This window comes from Sapajus apella, unplaced genomic scaffold (assembly GCF_009761245.1).
Source record: "Sapajus apella isolate SASKATOON/1434 unplaced genomic scaffold, GSC_monkey_1.0 scaffold74, whole genome shotgun sequence".
Taxonomy (NCBI): Eukaryota; Metazoa; Chordata; class Mammalia; order Primates; family Cebidae; genus Sapajus; species Sapajus apella.
Window position 1 is genome coordinate 331,247 of NW_022437014.1, and position 13,560 is coordinate 344,806.

The window sequence follows — 13,560 nt, forward strand, 5'->3', positions numbered from 1 at the left end:
TGGTCACCCTCAGGTTCCAGTAAAGGGGGCGGCCCACGCCCAGCAAAGCCAAAATAGACACAAGAGTGACCTCTGGTCACCCTCACTGCTACACTCCCACCAGCGCCCTGACAGTTTACAAATGCCATAGCAACATCCAGAAGTTACCTTATACAGCCAGAAAAGGGGAGGCATGAATAATCTACCCCATTTTTAGCATAGCATCAAGAAATAACCAGAAAAATGAGCAACCAGCTGGGTGTGGTGGCTCACGCCTGTAATCCCAGCATTTTGGGAGGCAAATTTAAGCCTTGCCAGTTTTATACTGGCTGCTGAGTAGAGTAGCTAAGGTCTATGTTTTATTATCACATGTATTTTGCTCTGGCCAGTACAAAAAGATAGTAATAATTTTCCTTTATGATGCGGCTTGGTCCCCGGGGCAATGGTGCCACAAGCCTGATCACTAGGGCCGCTCAGGGCGAGGGAACCCAGAAGCCTGGCATGCCAACAAAAGGGTAAGAATTCCTTACCAGCCAGATTTTTGGCTCCTCTCTCTGTGCAAACAGTTGAATGAATGGAAAAAAATCCTTGTGTATCTCCTCAGTAAAGTTTTGGTTAATGTGAAAGAGGATTCCAAGCCTAGTCTTAAGCTGGTGTATTCTGTGCTATGAATTCATTTTTCCGTGTCGAGGAGGTACTTCAGGATAAAACGTGGGTTTAGGGCACCTGTAAGGCCTCTGTTCAAGATGACCCAGCAAGCTGGTCGGTAACAAACTTGGCTGCAGGTCCCTAAAACAAACAAAGTCTCCACCTTGTTTTATGTCCTTGGGAGTGTCACCTTTTTTTTTTTTTTGGGGACGGAGTTTCGCTCTTGTTACCCAGGCTGGAGTGCAATGGCGCGATCTCGGCTCACCGCAACCTCCGCCTCCTGGGTTCAGGCAATTCTCCTGCCTCAGCCTCCTGAGTAGCTGGGATTACAGGCACGCGCCACCATGCCCAGCTAATTTTTTGTATTTTTAGTAGAGACGGGGTTCCACCATGTTGACCAGGATGGTCTCGATCTCTTGACCTCGTGATCCACCCGCCTCGGCCTCCCAAAGTGCTGGGATTACAGGCTTGAGCCACCGCGCCTGGCCCGGGAGCGTCACCTTTTAACCACATGGTAGTACTTTCTTTTGGTCTCTGCCTTCAGGGAACAGGAAGTTTAGGGTTCATGTCATCGTTAGCTAAAAAAATCATATTAAATAGTTAAAAGCCTTTAGACTTCTTCTGCGAAAGAAAATAGAGATGGGTCCATCCTCAGTAGCTAAGGTTTCACAGTGGCGGTCAGAGTTCAATCCCCCAGCTAGGAAGTAAGTTGTTTCTGGTTTAATATCTGCATGACCTTGTCTATTCTCTTCTCCGTGGACTGTCTTAAATTTTCCTTTCTCTAAGCACCTAGGAGGTTACCATTGGTAAAGTTTAGAAGCTAGATATACTGGCCGCTTGGCATGGCTAAAGTTGGGTAACAAGAGATATGAAAGGATTATTTATTTATTTATTTAAAACTTTTTTGAGACGAAGTCTCGCTCTGTCACCTAGTCTGGACTGCAGGGGCCGATCTTGGCTCGCTGCAACCTCCACCTCCCAGGTTCAAGCTATTCTCCTGCCTCAGCCTCTTGAGTAGCTAGGACTACAGGCACCCACCCCCACGGCTGGCTAATTTTTGTATTTTTAGTAGAGACTGGGTTTCACCGTGTTGGCCAGGCTGGTCTTGAACTCCTGACCTTGGCCTGCCTCGGCCTCCCAAGTGATCCACCTGCCTCAGCCTCCCAAAGTGCTAGGATTACAGGCATGAGCCACTGCACCTGGCCTGAGAGTCAGCTCTTATCTGCACTTCTGCCTGGTGTGTCCTAGGCTAGGCTCCATACTAGTGCATAATTAAAATATAAGATTTACCAAGGTTTTCACCAAAAATAAAAGTTGCTAAGAGTTAACATTAAAACATGTCATTGAAACTACTAAAGAAACAATTTTACATGCAAGGTGTGTAAAGGAAGTAAAATGTGTTTTTGGTAAATTAATATAAGAAGACATGGGAATATGAATTTCTTACTGCCTAAAGTGTTAAACGATTGTTTTAAGAAAGAAAAAACATCTAAAGTTTAAACAAGATGTGGAAGGTTTATACAAATTAATTGTAAGAGATTCTGTGTGTGAACACATTGGCTAAAGTTAAAGCTGTATTGTTCAGTTTTTCCATAAATTAAACGTTGGAATAGAAGCACAACGGGTTTTTCTTACAGCAACTAATGTGCTCTTTCACAAAAAAATGTAAAGTGTTATAAAAAGTTTATAAGAATCTTACTTTATCCTTGAACATTAGTATTGGGTAAATATGTCTATACAGGTTTATTAAAAATCGAGTTTAACATTAATAGTACATCAATGTAAAGGTGAAATTTGGCTTATTTGGTATAAAAATCGTACAGGAAGTACTGGCAAATATGAATGTTTTGCTTTCTTTGGACTATATTTGCATAGCTATATTATTGGTATATGTTCCAAAGTTACCGGAAACTGCTATAATTCTAATATAACTTAGTGTATGTTATTAACAATTATAATAGTTACATAAAATTTTGTGTGCCACGGAAGTAACCAAATTTCCTTATCAATTGTGGCTTTAACAGTGGCAGTCTTAAAACTTTTATCATCCACAGACAATTATCTTGTTTTTTTTTTTTTTTTGAGACGGAGTTTCGCTCTTGTTACCCAGGCTGGAGTGCAATGGCGCGATCTCAGCTCACCGCAGTCTCCGCCTCCTGGGTTCAGGCAATTCTCCTGCCTCAGCCTCCCGAGTAGCTGGGACTACAGGCACGCGCCACCATGCCCAGCTAATGTTTTGTATTTTTAGTAGAGACGGGGTTTCACCATGTTGACCAGGATGGTCTTGATCTCTTGACCTCGTGATCCACCCGCCTCGGCCTCCCAAAGTGCTGGGATTACAGGCGTGAGCCACCACACCTGGCCTCAATTATCTTGTTTTAATCCCCTTTAGAAGGTGGTTTATAATCAACTATAGAACTCTAGCAGGAGTTCTGAAGTGCAGATTTCTAATAACTTCAGAAATTGTAACATTAGAATAGAGGAAACAACTTTCAGAACTCTCTTGAAGGGCTAGAATGTTCATGAATATCAGACAGAACAGGAATCACCTGAATTTACTGAACCAACAGAAAACTGAAGTAATCTGTTTAATTTTGCTTAAAACATTGCAGATCCTTTGTTTTGTTTTTCAGAGTCAAGGAAATTTTTCTTTTAGCTATTTGCAGCTTGTAAGCAATTCAGACATTTGGTACGTATTTGTTTCTCTCCACCTAATTTCTCCAGAATTTGGAAACTAGTTGTGAGTATTCTTAACTTATGGCAATACTGTTAGGTGCACAGGTGCAATAAGAGTCTATTTTTTTCTAACAGGACACAATTGGAGAAACTGGTTATTTTACCAAGGCTTTGACTGGAAGGGTATACTTTCCTTTAAGGAGTCCAACTTGACTTGTAGAGCCAATAAAAGCCCTTTGGGGAACTGGCCTCATACCTTGACTACACAGTCCCTGTACAGGGTTTCTGACCTATGGCAAGTAAAGAACTTCACTTTCTCACAGGTCCAGGAGCCCCAGGTTATCTTGGGACCTCAAAAGGAGAGGGATTTACCCAACTCATAGGTATTTGAGGACATGAACCCACAGCAGGGCTCAGCTTTAAAAAACTCTTATCTAGGCCAGGCATGGTGGCTCATGCCTGTAATACCAGCACTTTGGGAGGCTGAGGTGGGTAGATCATCTGAGGTTGGGAGTTCAAGACCAGCCTGACCAACATGGTGAAACCCTGCCTCTACTAAAAATACAAAATTAGCCAGGCATGGTGGCGCATGCCTATAACCCCAGCTACTTAGGAGGCTAAGGCAGGAAAATCGCTTGAATCTGGGAGACGGAGGTTGCGGTGAGCCAAGGTCGTGCCATTGCACTCCAGCCTGGGCAACAAGAGTGAAACTCCGACTCAAAAAAGAAAAAGAAGTCTTATCTAAGTTTCCTTCTATGGAAGAGAGTTCCATCAAAACCAATTTAAAAAGAGCCTATGTGAAAAATAATTATTCTTGCTGCACTTAATACAAATAATCAGGCCACGTATAATAAAGCAAATCAGTCTTAACGTGATTTGTCTTCAGTAAAAATGGGAAACTAGAGAGAGAAATACTATGTTTCAAGAACTATGGTGCATTTGCTATTAAATTCTAGTCTCAGTTGTTTTTAAGTTTCTGCAACTTAAACTAACTCTGCTTATTCCTGTGAACCAACCAGTAATCTCTGACCACTGCTTATAAGAAACAAGAGGGATGGGTAATGTAAAAATCTGGATCACTATTCCAATTTGGGGCACATTACAATCAGCTAAGAATCCTCTATCAGCTTGGTTCCAACAGCTGCCCAGTTAATAGCCTTCTAATCTAGTTTACTTGGAATAACCTTACTTATTTTGCTTTACTCTTGTGGAATAGATTGCTGTTATACTCTTTGTAGGAATGCAGGACAAGCTTACTGAATGTTTTCTCAAATTATACACTTATTCATCTTCCAGGTATGACCTTCTGTCAAAACGCAAGGGTTATAAATGGACCTTACCATACTGATGCTTTCTGACTGAGCTCCTTCCTACCCTGAATGCAAGAGACACTCATAGTTAGGAAGGAATATCATCACCCCTATTCAGCCTGAAGAAGTTACAGAAGATGGTTCTTCATCCCTCTACAAAATTTAGGATTAAGAGTTCTCTTAATCCTAAGGGAGGAGGGAGGAAACATCAGAGGCCCGTGAACCTGAACAGCTCCATCTGAAATAGGAGCTAGGTAAAATGAGGCTGAAACCTACTGGGCTGCATTCCCAGATGGGTAAGGTCAGCACACAATACAGGTCATAAAGACCTTGCTGATAAAACAGCTTGCAGCAAAGGAGCTGGCCCAAACCCACCAACACCAAAGTGGCCACTAGAGTGACCTCTGGTTATCCTCACCGCTACACTCCCACCGGTGTCAAGACAGTTTACAAATGCCACAGTGACGTTACCCTGTATAGCCTACAAAGGGGAAGCATGAATAATCCACCCCTTGTTTAGCATACCAAGAAACAACCATAAAAATGGGCAACCACCCACTGGCCCTCAGGGCCACTCTGTCTATGGAGTAGCCATTCTTTTATTCCTTTACTTTGTTTTGAGACAGCTTCACTCTTGTCTCCCAGGCTGGAGTACAGTGTTGTGATCTCAGTTCACTACAACCTCCGCCTCCCAGGTTCAAGTGATTCTCCTGTCCCAGCCTCCCAAGTAGCTGGGATTACAGGGGTGCACCACCACGCCCAGCAGATTTTTGTATTTTGAATAGAAATGGGGTTTCACCATGTTGGCCAGGCCGGTCTCGAACTTCTGACCTGAGGTGATCCACCCACCAGGGCCTCCCAAAGTGCTGGGATTCCGGGCATGAGCACTTGGCGTTCTCCTTTAATTTCTTAGTAAACTTGCTTTCACTTTGCACTGTAGACTTGCCCTGAATTCTTCCTTGCATGAGATCCAAGAACCCTCTCTTGGGGTCTGGATCTTGGACCCCTGTCCTGTAACACATCCATAAAGGGACATGCTCCTCTCATGCTATGTCACCTTGCAGACATTCACCCTTGCATTCTTTGCTTCCACTGCCCCTCTACCTGCAACTCTGTGGCCCCTTTCTCTACCAGCGCCTCCATCTTGCACATCCGCCAAAGGAAGCAGAATTCATTCCTGACTCTAACAGGTTGGCTGCACCTCTCCTAGCCCTTTTCAGACTGTATTAGAGTTGGCTGTTGATGCGTGTATCTGCCTACCCACGAAGACCTATGAGTCCCTTAAGGGCAGGAAACAGACGCATTTATCTTTCTACCGCCAGCACCTAGAACAAATATTAAGTAAACACTAAGTCCTCGCAAACTGTTCCCTGAATGCTGACTTACAGGGTCATGTGGTCTTGGGGGTCACTGCCCATTATCCTGTCTTCCACTCAAGTCCCCAGCCTGCCGCAATTCGATGGCTCTCCTCCAACAAGCTATTATAATTCCTCTACTTAGGCCGGGCGCGGTGGCTCACGCCTGTAATCCCAGCACTGTGGGAGGCCGAGGCGGGTGGATCACGAGGTCAAGAGATCGAGACCATCCTGGTCAACATGGTGAAACCCCGTCTCTACTAAAAATACAAAAAATTAGCTGGGCATGGTGGTGCGTGCCTGTAATCCCAGCTACTCAGGAGGCTGAGGCAGGAGAATTGCCTGAACCCAGGAGGCGGAGGTTGCGGCGAGCCGAGATCGCGCCATTGCACTCCAGCCTGGGTAACAAGAGCGAAACTCCGTCTCAAAAAAAAAAAAAAATAATAATAATAATAATAATTCCTCTACTTGTGTCTCAACTTCTTCAACGAAAAGGAAGAAGGTGAATTAGGCTACGCCCCTGGCTCTCAAACTTGGCTACAGGTGGGAATAACCTAGGGTGCTGCCTAAAGCTTGCAGATTTCTGGATCCTGCTGCCAGAGCTTCAGAGTCGTTGGTCTGTAGTGCCCAGAAACGCACGTGTCTCCTAAAGCTCTGGAGGTGGCTCTGGGATTGGGAGGCCCTGGCCTGGCAGGTTCTTGGGAATCGGGACCAGGGCAGAATCTCAGCCAAGGCCGCCAAGCCTTGCTCCCGGTGGCTGCTCGGGGCAGCCTGAGTCCAAGGCCCGGAGGCAGCGCAGAGTGGGCAGCGCGGCGGGCGGGGTGGGGAGCTTGGGAAGCCCGGCCCCCGCGGGCCCAGTGCAGGCATTCAGCGGGCGGGCAGGGTCAGGCCCGAGCCTGGGCCCAGAGCTGCGCGGGCGGCGCGGCAGGAGTAAGTGGGGCCATCTGCTCCACTCCCCGGAGGTCAGCGCTTTGTGTCGGGCTCCCCTCCCCCGCTCCCCGCTCCCCTCCCCCTCCCCCTCCGCGCTCCCCTCCCCCTCCCCCGCTCTGCCCTTTGACTCCGGGCCTCAAAGGAGAAAAGCGCTCGAGGTCCTGATGAAAGTGGGAGCCTGACGGGGGGCGACAGCCGCCGCCGGAGCCCCGGCCCGAGCGGCCCCAGGCTCCCCGGCCCCGGGCGCGGCAGGGGCGGGCGAGGGCGCGGGCCGGGGGACGCGGCGGGCCTTCCCGGCGGCCGGGCCGGGGCGGGGGCCGGTTCCCACCGCCGGCCGGGCCGCGCGCCGCCTTTGAAGCCCCGCGAAGCCCCTCCCGCGGCCGCGGTGTCCGCGCTCGGTGGCGCTGGCTAATTACCTCGCTCGCACCGCCGCGGGGGCATGAGAGCGCCCGGCATGGTGCGCGGCGAACGGAGGAAATAAGACGGCCATTGTCCTCGGACGCCCAGCGAGGGCCTGATGTCGCGGCGGCGAGCGAGGCACCATTTCCCGCCGCCCTGCCCCAGCGCCGCGGATCCCCGGCCGGGCCCGGCCCCGGCGCCCTGGGCGGCCGCGGAGGGAAACTGAGGAAGCGGTGCCCGTCCCCCCGAGGAAGCAGGCCCTTCCCCTTGCGCGGAAGCCGGGCGGACACGCGCGGCCCCCGGACTCGCCCCCCCAGCCTTCTCCACCTGCAGATTCTCAGGGGCCCCTAACTGGGCACCCCGTTGTCTTTAATTCAGGAGAAACGCGCACGGCCCCGCGTTCAAAGACCTAATCCCACTTCGCCGGATACACACCTCGCACTTGGAGAAGGAGCGGGGAATTTACACACCTTAGAGCCCAGCTGTGCGCCACCGCCCGAGAGGACCCAGGGGTTTGGGCAGTGGCTGGGAGAGACGCCGGCAGAGAAGCCAGGAGAGGGAAGAGGACAGGAGGGAAGGGGGGCACGGTGGGAGCCTGGACTGATGAAGGGGCTTAGAGGGTCGGAAAGAGGGAAATGGTCAGAAGGGGCGGTCCGCAAGGCAAGGCCTCGGAATTTGGATTTAACGTCCACGCAGGGGAGCCACTGTTCTGATCCCATGCGGGCCCCGAGGAGAGTGGGGCTGATGGTAACCGCCGAGCTTCGATCACCTGCCCCTGGAAGCCACGGCACCGTAAGAGGACCAGTGGGGCTGAGGCACGTCTTTTCACAGGCGAGGATATGAGGTGGCTCAACTTCGAAATCAGTCAGAGCTAAAGGAAACCACGGTGCAGATGGACACGCCAAGGGTCACACTATTTATACATTCAAGAGATTCTTTGTGCTACATCAGGCTGCTTTCTCACCATCACCACCAAACAAGCTGGGTTTTTTTAAAGGTGGGGGGCGGGGGGAACGGGGAAGATTACCTCCTTCAAGGTCAGGAAGCATCTTATCTTTCTGTGCTGTCCTCAGAGTACTTGGCACAGAGGAGGCAAGCAGGTTCGGGATGGATACTCTTGGAGATTTGCTGATTTGAGAATAGACCTGAATTTTTTCTTTTCTTTTCTTTTCTTTTTTTTTTTTTTTTGAGACAGAACGGAGTCTCGTTCTGTCAACTAGGCTGGAGTGCAGTGGCCGATCTTGGCTCACTGCAACTTTGGCCTTCCGGATTCAAGCAATTCCCTTGCCTCTGACTCCTAAGTAGCTGGGATTACAGGCATGTCCCACCACCCCGGCTAATTTTTTTGTATTTTTAGTAGAGATGGGGTTTCACCATGTTGCCCAGACTGGTCTCAAACTGCTGACCTCAGGCAATTCGCCCATCTCAGCCTCCCAAAGTGCTGGGATTACAGGCGTGAGCCACGGCACCCGTCCTGGACCTCCTTTAATACCCCTCAATTCTGTATGTAGATCCTTTTTCTGGAAACACGGACTTCCTAACCTCTTCTGATGGGCTCTTTGACTAAGTCCACCTAAAGGAAGAATGATATTCTTATGTCCCAGTGTTCTATCAGATTTAGTACATGATTAACAAATTATTTATCTGTTAAATAATTAGTGTTGGACAGACAAACAGGAGGTTGTTAGGCTAAACCAATAGCCCTTGGTTAGCACCACTTATTTGACACATATCACAGAGCCCTTTCCGAGGCTGCAACATTTTCTAATGTCCACATCACCATAATTCAATTATAAGCACTTTGTAGGCAGCCCATAGCGAAATCCTTGCGCAGATGCATTCATCTCTCCATACATTTATTTCAAAATAAAGTAAAAGAATGGACAGAACTTCTTTTTTTTTTTTTTGAGAGGGATTTTTCGCTCTTGTTGTCCAGGCTGGAGTGCAATGGAATGATCTCAGCTCACCACAACCTCCGCCTCCCGGGTTCAAGTGATTCTCCTGCCTCAGCCTCCCAAGTAGCTGGGATTACAGGCGTGCACTACCACATCCAGCTAATTTTGTATTTTTAGTAGAGACAGGGGTGTCTCCATGTTGGTCCGGCTGGTCTCGAACTCCCAACCTCAGGTGATCCGCCCACCTCGGCCTCCCAAAGTGCTGGGATTACAGGTGTGAGCCACCATGCCTGGCCTGGACACTTACTGAGGGACCAAATGAGCAGCAGCCAAATTGTTCCTTGCTCTGACCAACTAACTGTATCTAACACTACCAAGCACTAGCGGTGACAGTGATACATGAAAAGCTTTTAAAAATTTAAGTATAACTCATCGTTTTCCTGAATCAAGGTTTAACCTAACCTTGGTCATAATCACCGGTGTGATCAAAATGCTTTTCTTTATAACTGTCCTAAATGTTCATCTTAGAGCTGTATTTCTTCCACCTAACGCTCTAAACAGGGTCTCACTTTGTCACCCAGGCTGGAGTACAGTGGAGTGATTTCAGCTCACTGCAGCCTCGACCTCCCAGGCTCAAGCAATCCTCCCACCCCAGCCCCCCAACTAACTGGGACTACAGGCACCCGCCACCACACCTGGCCAATTTTTTTGTATTTTTGGTAGAGATTGAGTTTTGCCATGTTGCCCAGGCTGGTCTCTAATTCCTGGGCCTAAGGGATCTGCCCACCTCAGCCTCCCAAAGTGCTGGGATTAGAGACCCGAGCCACTGCCTAGGGCCCCCAAACCATTCCAATGCTATACAGGCTGCTGGCTTCATTTTGCAAGACTAAAATGGTCATTCAAACAGTAACTACAAATACAGGCGTCACTATTTCTCTCTATATGTATGCCTTTATGGGCTGCCCCGATTTCAACAAGGGTGCCTAAATGGCCAATCCTCGGATAAATTATACTTTGATAAATGATATCTTAAAAAAGCAAGAAGAGCCTCCAGGCCCAAATTAGAGACTCACTACTTGAGTGACTACATGAGTCACTTTAAAAATAATGCTCCGTGGGTAAGTATTCTGATAGGACCATAATGAGTACAATAATAAAGAGTGTGTGTCTTTTTTTCCTCTCCATTGCCACAGCAACATGGGTTCAGAGAATGCTTTGTTGTCATTTTGATGATAACAGAAAAGCAGGCATGCCCATGCAGGGATAGGCCTTCTGCAGGGGACGCACAGGGCGCGGTAGGGAAGAGGCATGCTCCTTAGCATCGAGCCCGGCCTGTGAGCTCTTCTAAGGGTAAGGCCTGTGGTCTGGAATCCTGCAAGTTTCTCCACCTTTCCTGGGAGAGTGTTCCATCCTGAGATGACTGAGTACCAGTAGCCACCTCTCCTGGAGTGGCAGACTGAGGTTTGAACTCACCAGGCCAAGCAAGCCCCTCTCCCTCAGTACTTGGTAATGGCACCTGTGACTTAGCCTGTTCTCCATCTTCTCCCAAGTGGCCAATGGCCAGATCCTGGAATAAGGGTGTTTCAGGGAAGATAACAGAATAGATCTCTATTCGGGTGCCCTTTAATACCAGAAGAGACTGAAATCGAGGACTTAGGGTATAGTTAGATGCAGAGAAATGGGTAAGACCCTTTCATCTTTGAGCGAAGAGCAGTCAGACAGGGCCATTCTCAGCTCCTGACAGTAGGGACTCAGAAGCCTGCTGAGAAGGGCTTAGGTGAAATGCTCCTATAGGCCTTTCAGGAGCAATCTGATTCAGCTTCATCTGCCCTCCCCCAATCCCAGCTGCTGAGCTTCTGAGGGTGGGTGACCCACAGCAGGTGGGAGGTGTTCCTATCCTCCCACATCATTCCCACAGCTTCCCATTCTCTTACCTTCATCAGATACCAACTCCAGGCCCAGCCCTGAGGATGCCAAGGAGCTGGCCCCTCCCCACAAGGTTTGCAAATGAGTGGGAGGGACAAGAGATGTATTTGCTATTTCAGCATGAACCCTGTGTTCTGTCCCTCCACCTCCCCCCGACCCCCGCCAAAAGCAAAGCTGGACATACAGCCCAATGGATCCTTCTCGAATTGAGGTGATAAAACAGTATCACTTTATCTCAGGAAAGCCTTGATCCTATCAACCACATACCAACCTGCCTGTGACGATCCTGATTTTGTTATAGTTTGATGGGAAAATGACTGATTTAAGAAGTGAAAATCAGAAACAGGGGAGGACACACGAATATCAAACAGCCTCAAGGCGGAGGATCTTTCTATGTAATATCATTATGGCGATCCGAGATCATGGAGTCAAGAATATTCTAATCCAATCTGCAAGTGTGACTAAATTAGACAGGCCTTCTCTAAGGTAGGAGAGAATTGGAATACAATTTTAAGAGACCTCGAACAATTAGGACGAAGGGAATTGTTGCAGAAAGATCGACATTCCATGTAAGAGGCAAAAAAAAAAAGCAACCCAGGTCGGGGAGGGAAAAAGAAACCAAATCTGAAGATGGCAGAAAAAGCCCTGAGAAGTGTTGTTTGTCGCAAGCCAAATACTGGGTTTCAGTTCTCTAAGGTCCTATTCAGCTGTGGCTCAAGCTAGAGCCCAAATCCCATTTGACCCATCAGCACACTGGAAAGAGCATCTGGACCCTTTCTTCCTTTTCTTTTTCTTTTTTTTTGAGACAGAGTTTTGCTCTGTCGCCCAGGCTGGAGTGCAGTGGTACAATCTCAGCTCACTGCAAACTTGGCCTCCGAGGCTCAAGTGATTCTCCTGTCCCAGCCTCCCCAGTAGCTGGGATTACAGGCTATACCACCACACCTGGCTAATTTTTTGTATTTTTAGTAAAGATGAGGTTTCGTTATGTTGGCCAGTCTGGTCTTGAACTTCTGACTCAGGTGATCCACCTGCCTCGGCCTCCCGAAGTGCTCAGATTATAGGCATGAGCCTTGGTACCCAGCGAACCTGGTCTATTTCAAGATTTGCCCATAAACTTTTGTCTAGCTCTTGTTCCTTGTCAGAAATCCCTGGCCTATGGGCACAGTGGCTCAAGCCTGTAATCCCAGTACTTTGACCAAGGCAGGTGCATTGTCTGAGCCAGGAGTCAAGGGCAGACTGGCCAACATAGTAAGGTCTTATCTCTCCCAAAATATAAAAAATACATTAGCTGGGTGTGGTGGTGCAGCCTGTAGTCCCCAGTACCCAGGGGGCTGAGGTGGAAGGATCATTTGGGCCCCAGAGGTTGAGGCTGCAGTGAGCCATGATCGTGCTGCTGCACTCCAGCCAGGATGACAGAGCAAGACCCTGCCTCAAAAGAATGAAAAAAGAAAGAAAAGAAAGGAAAAAAAGAGAAAAGAAAAATCCCTGGCCCACACCCCAAGCCAGTTGGGAGGAAGAGGAGATGGTTGGAACCTGAGAACTGAGACCCCCCCATAGATGCCCCAGGCAAACCCCAAGCTCCCCATTGTTCCCTCCCTCAGACCCATTCCAGGCTCCCAGTTGATCCTGGTGAATTCCCGTTTCCAGCTGAACATATCTGGAGAGCAGTGACCGAAGGGCCGCCACGGCCCGGATGCTGGTAGCGTGGGAAGCGAGGACACGCGCACACGCACCGTCACTGACACCTGCGGAAACACTCGGCCGCGTGGGGCACCCTCCTCCCGTCCCGAGGGCGAGGCATCCCCTTCGGAGCCTGCTGCAGGACCGGGGACCTGCCGTCCTGAAACTCCTGGACACGTGCGCGGGCAGGGGCCAGGAGGGTGTGGACGGCGCGGGGGTGAAGAGGGAGAAGGACAGGGGCGCTATCCTCCAGACTGTCACCCTGACATTAAAAAGGGAGCAGGCCGGCCAGGCACAGCGGCTCACGCCTGCAACCCCAGCACTTTGGGAGGCCGAGGCGGGCAAATCACGAGGTGAGGAGTTCGAGACCAGCCTGAACAACATGGAGAAACCCCGCTCTACTAAAAATACAACATTAGCCAGGCGTGGTGGCGCGTGCCTGTAATCCCAGCTGCTTGGGAGGCTGAGGCAGGAGAATAGCTTGAACCTGGGAGGCAGAGACTACAGTGAGCCAAGATCGTGCCACTGCACTCCAGCCTGGACAACAGAGCAAGACTCCATCTCAAAAAAAAAAAAAAAAAAAAAAAAGAGGAGGCTACGTTGGGTGCTCCACGGAGGGAGCTGGGGGGCCTGGAGGGAGGCAGAGGGGAAAGTTGAGGGCTGTGTTCAGGGTGAAAACGGGGCCGTGTCCGAGAACTTTAGAACTGGGAAGGGATTTTAGTAATCTTTTAATCCGGTCACCCCACTCCACCTTCCACCTAG

At 49.2% G+C, this 13,560-nt stretch overlaps 1 protein-coding gene across 4 annotated transcripts in view; it reads right to left on the reverse strand.

The window, feature by feature from the left end:
* IGDCC3 (immunoglobulin superfamily DCC subclass member 3) overlaps positions 1-13,560 on the reverse strand; it is a 50,396-nt gene that overhangs the window by 22,197 nt on the left and 14,639 nt on the right. Inside the window, exon 1 of one of the 4 annotated variants that reach the window (XM_032250989.1) lies at positions 7,315-7,586. The exons of the other annotated variants lie outside the window; for them this stretch is intronic. Coding sequence (XP_032106880.1) covers positions 7,315-7,354 — 40 coding nt within the window. The 5' untranslated portion in view covers positions 7,355-7,586. Of the gene's footprint in view, positions 1-7,314; positions 7,587-13,560 lie in introns of those variants that run through there. 4 annotated transcript variants of the gene reach the window in all.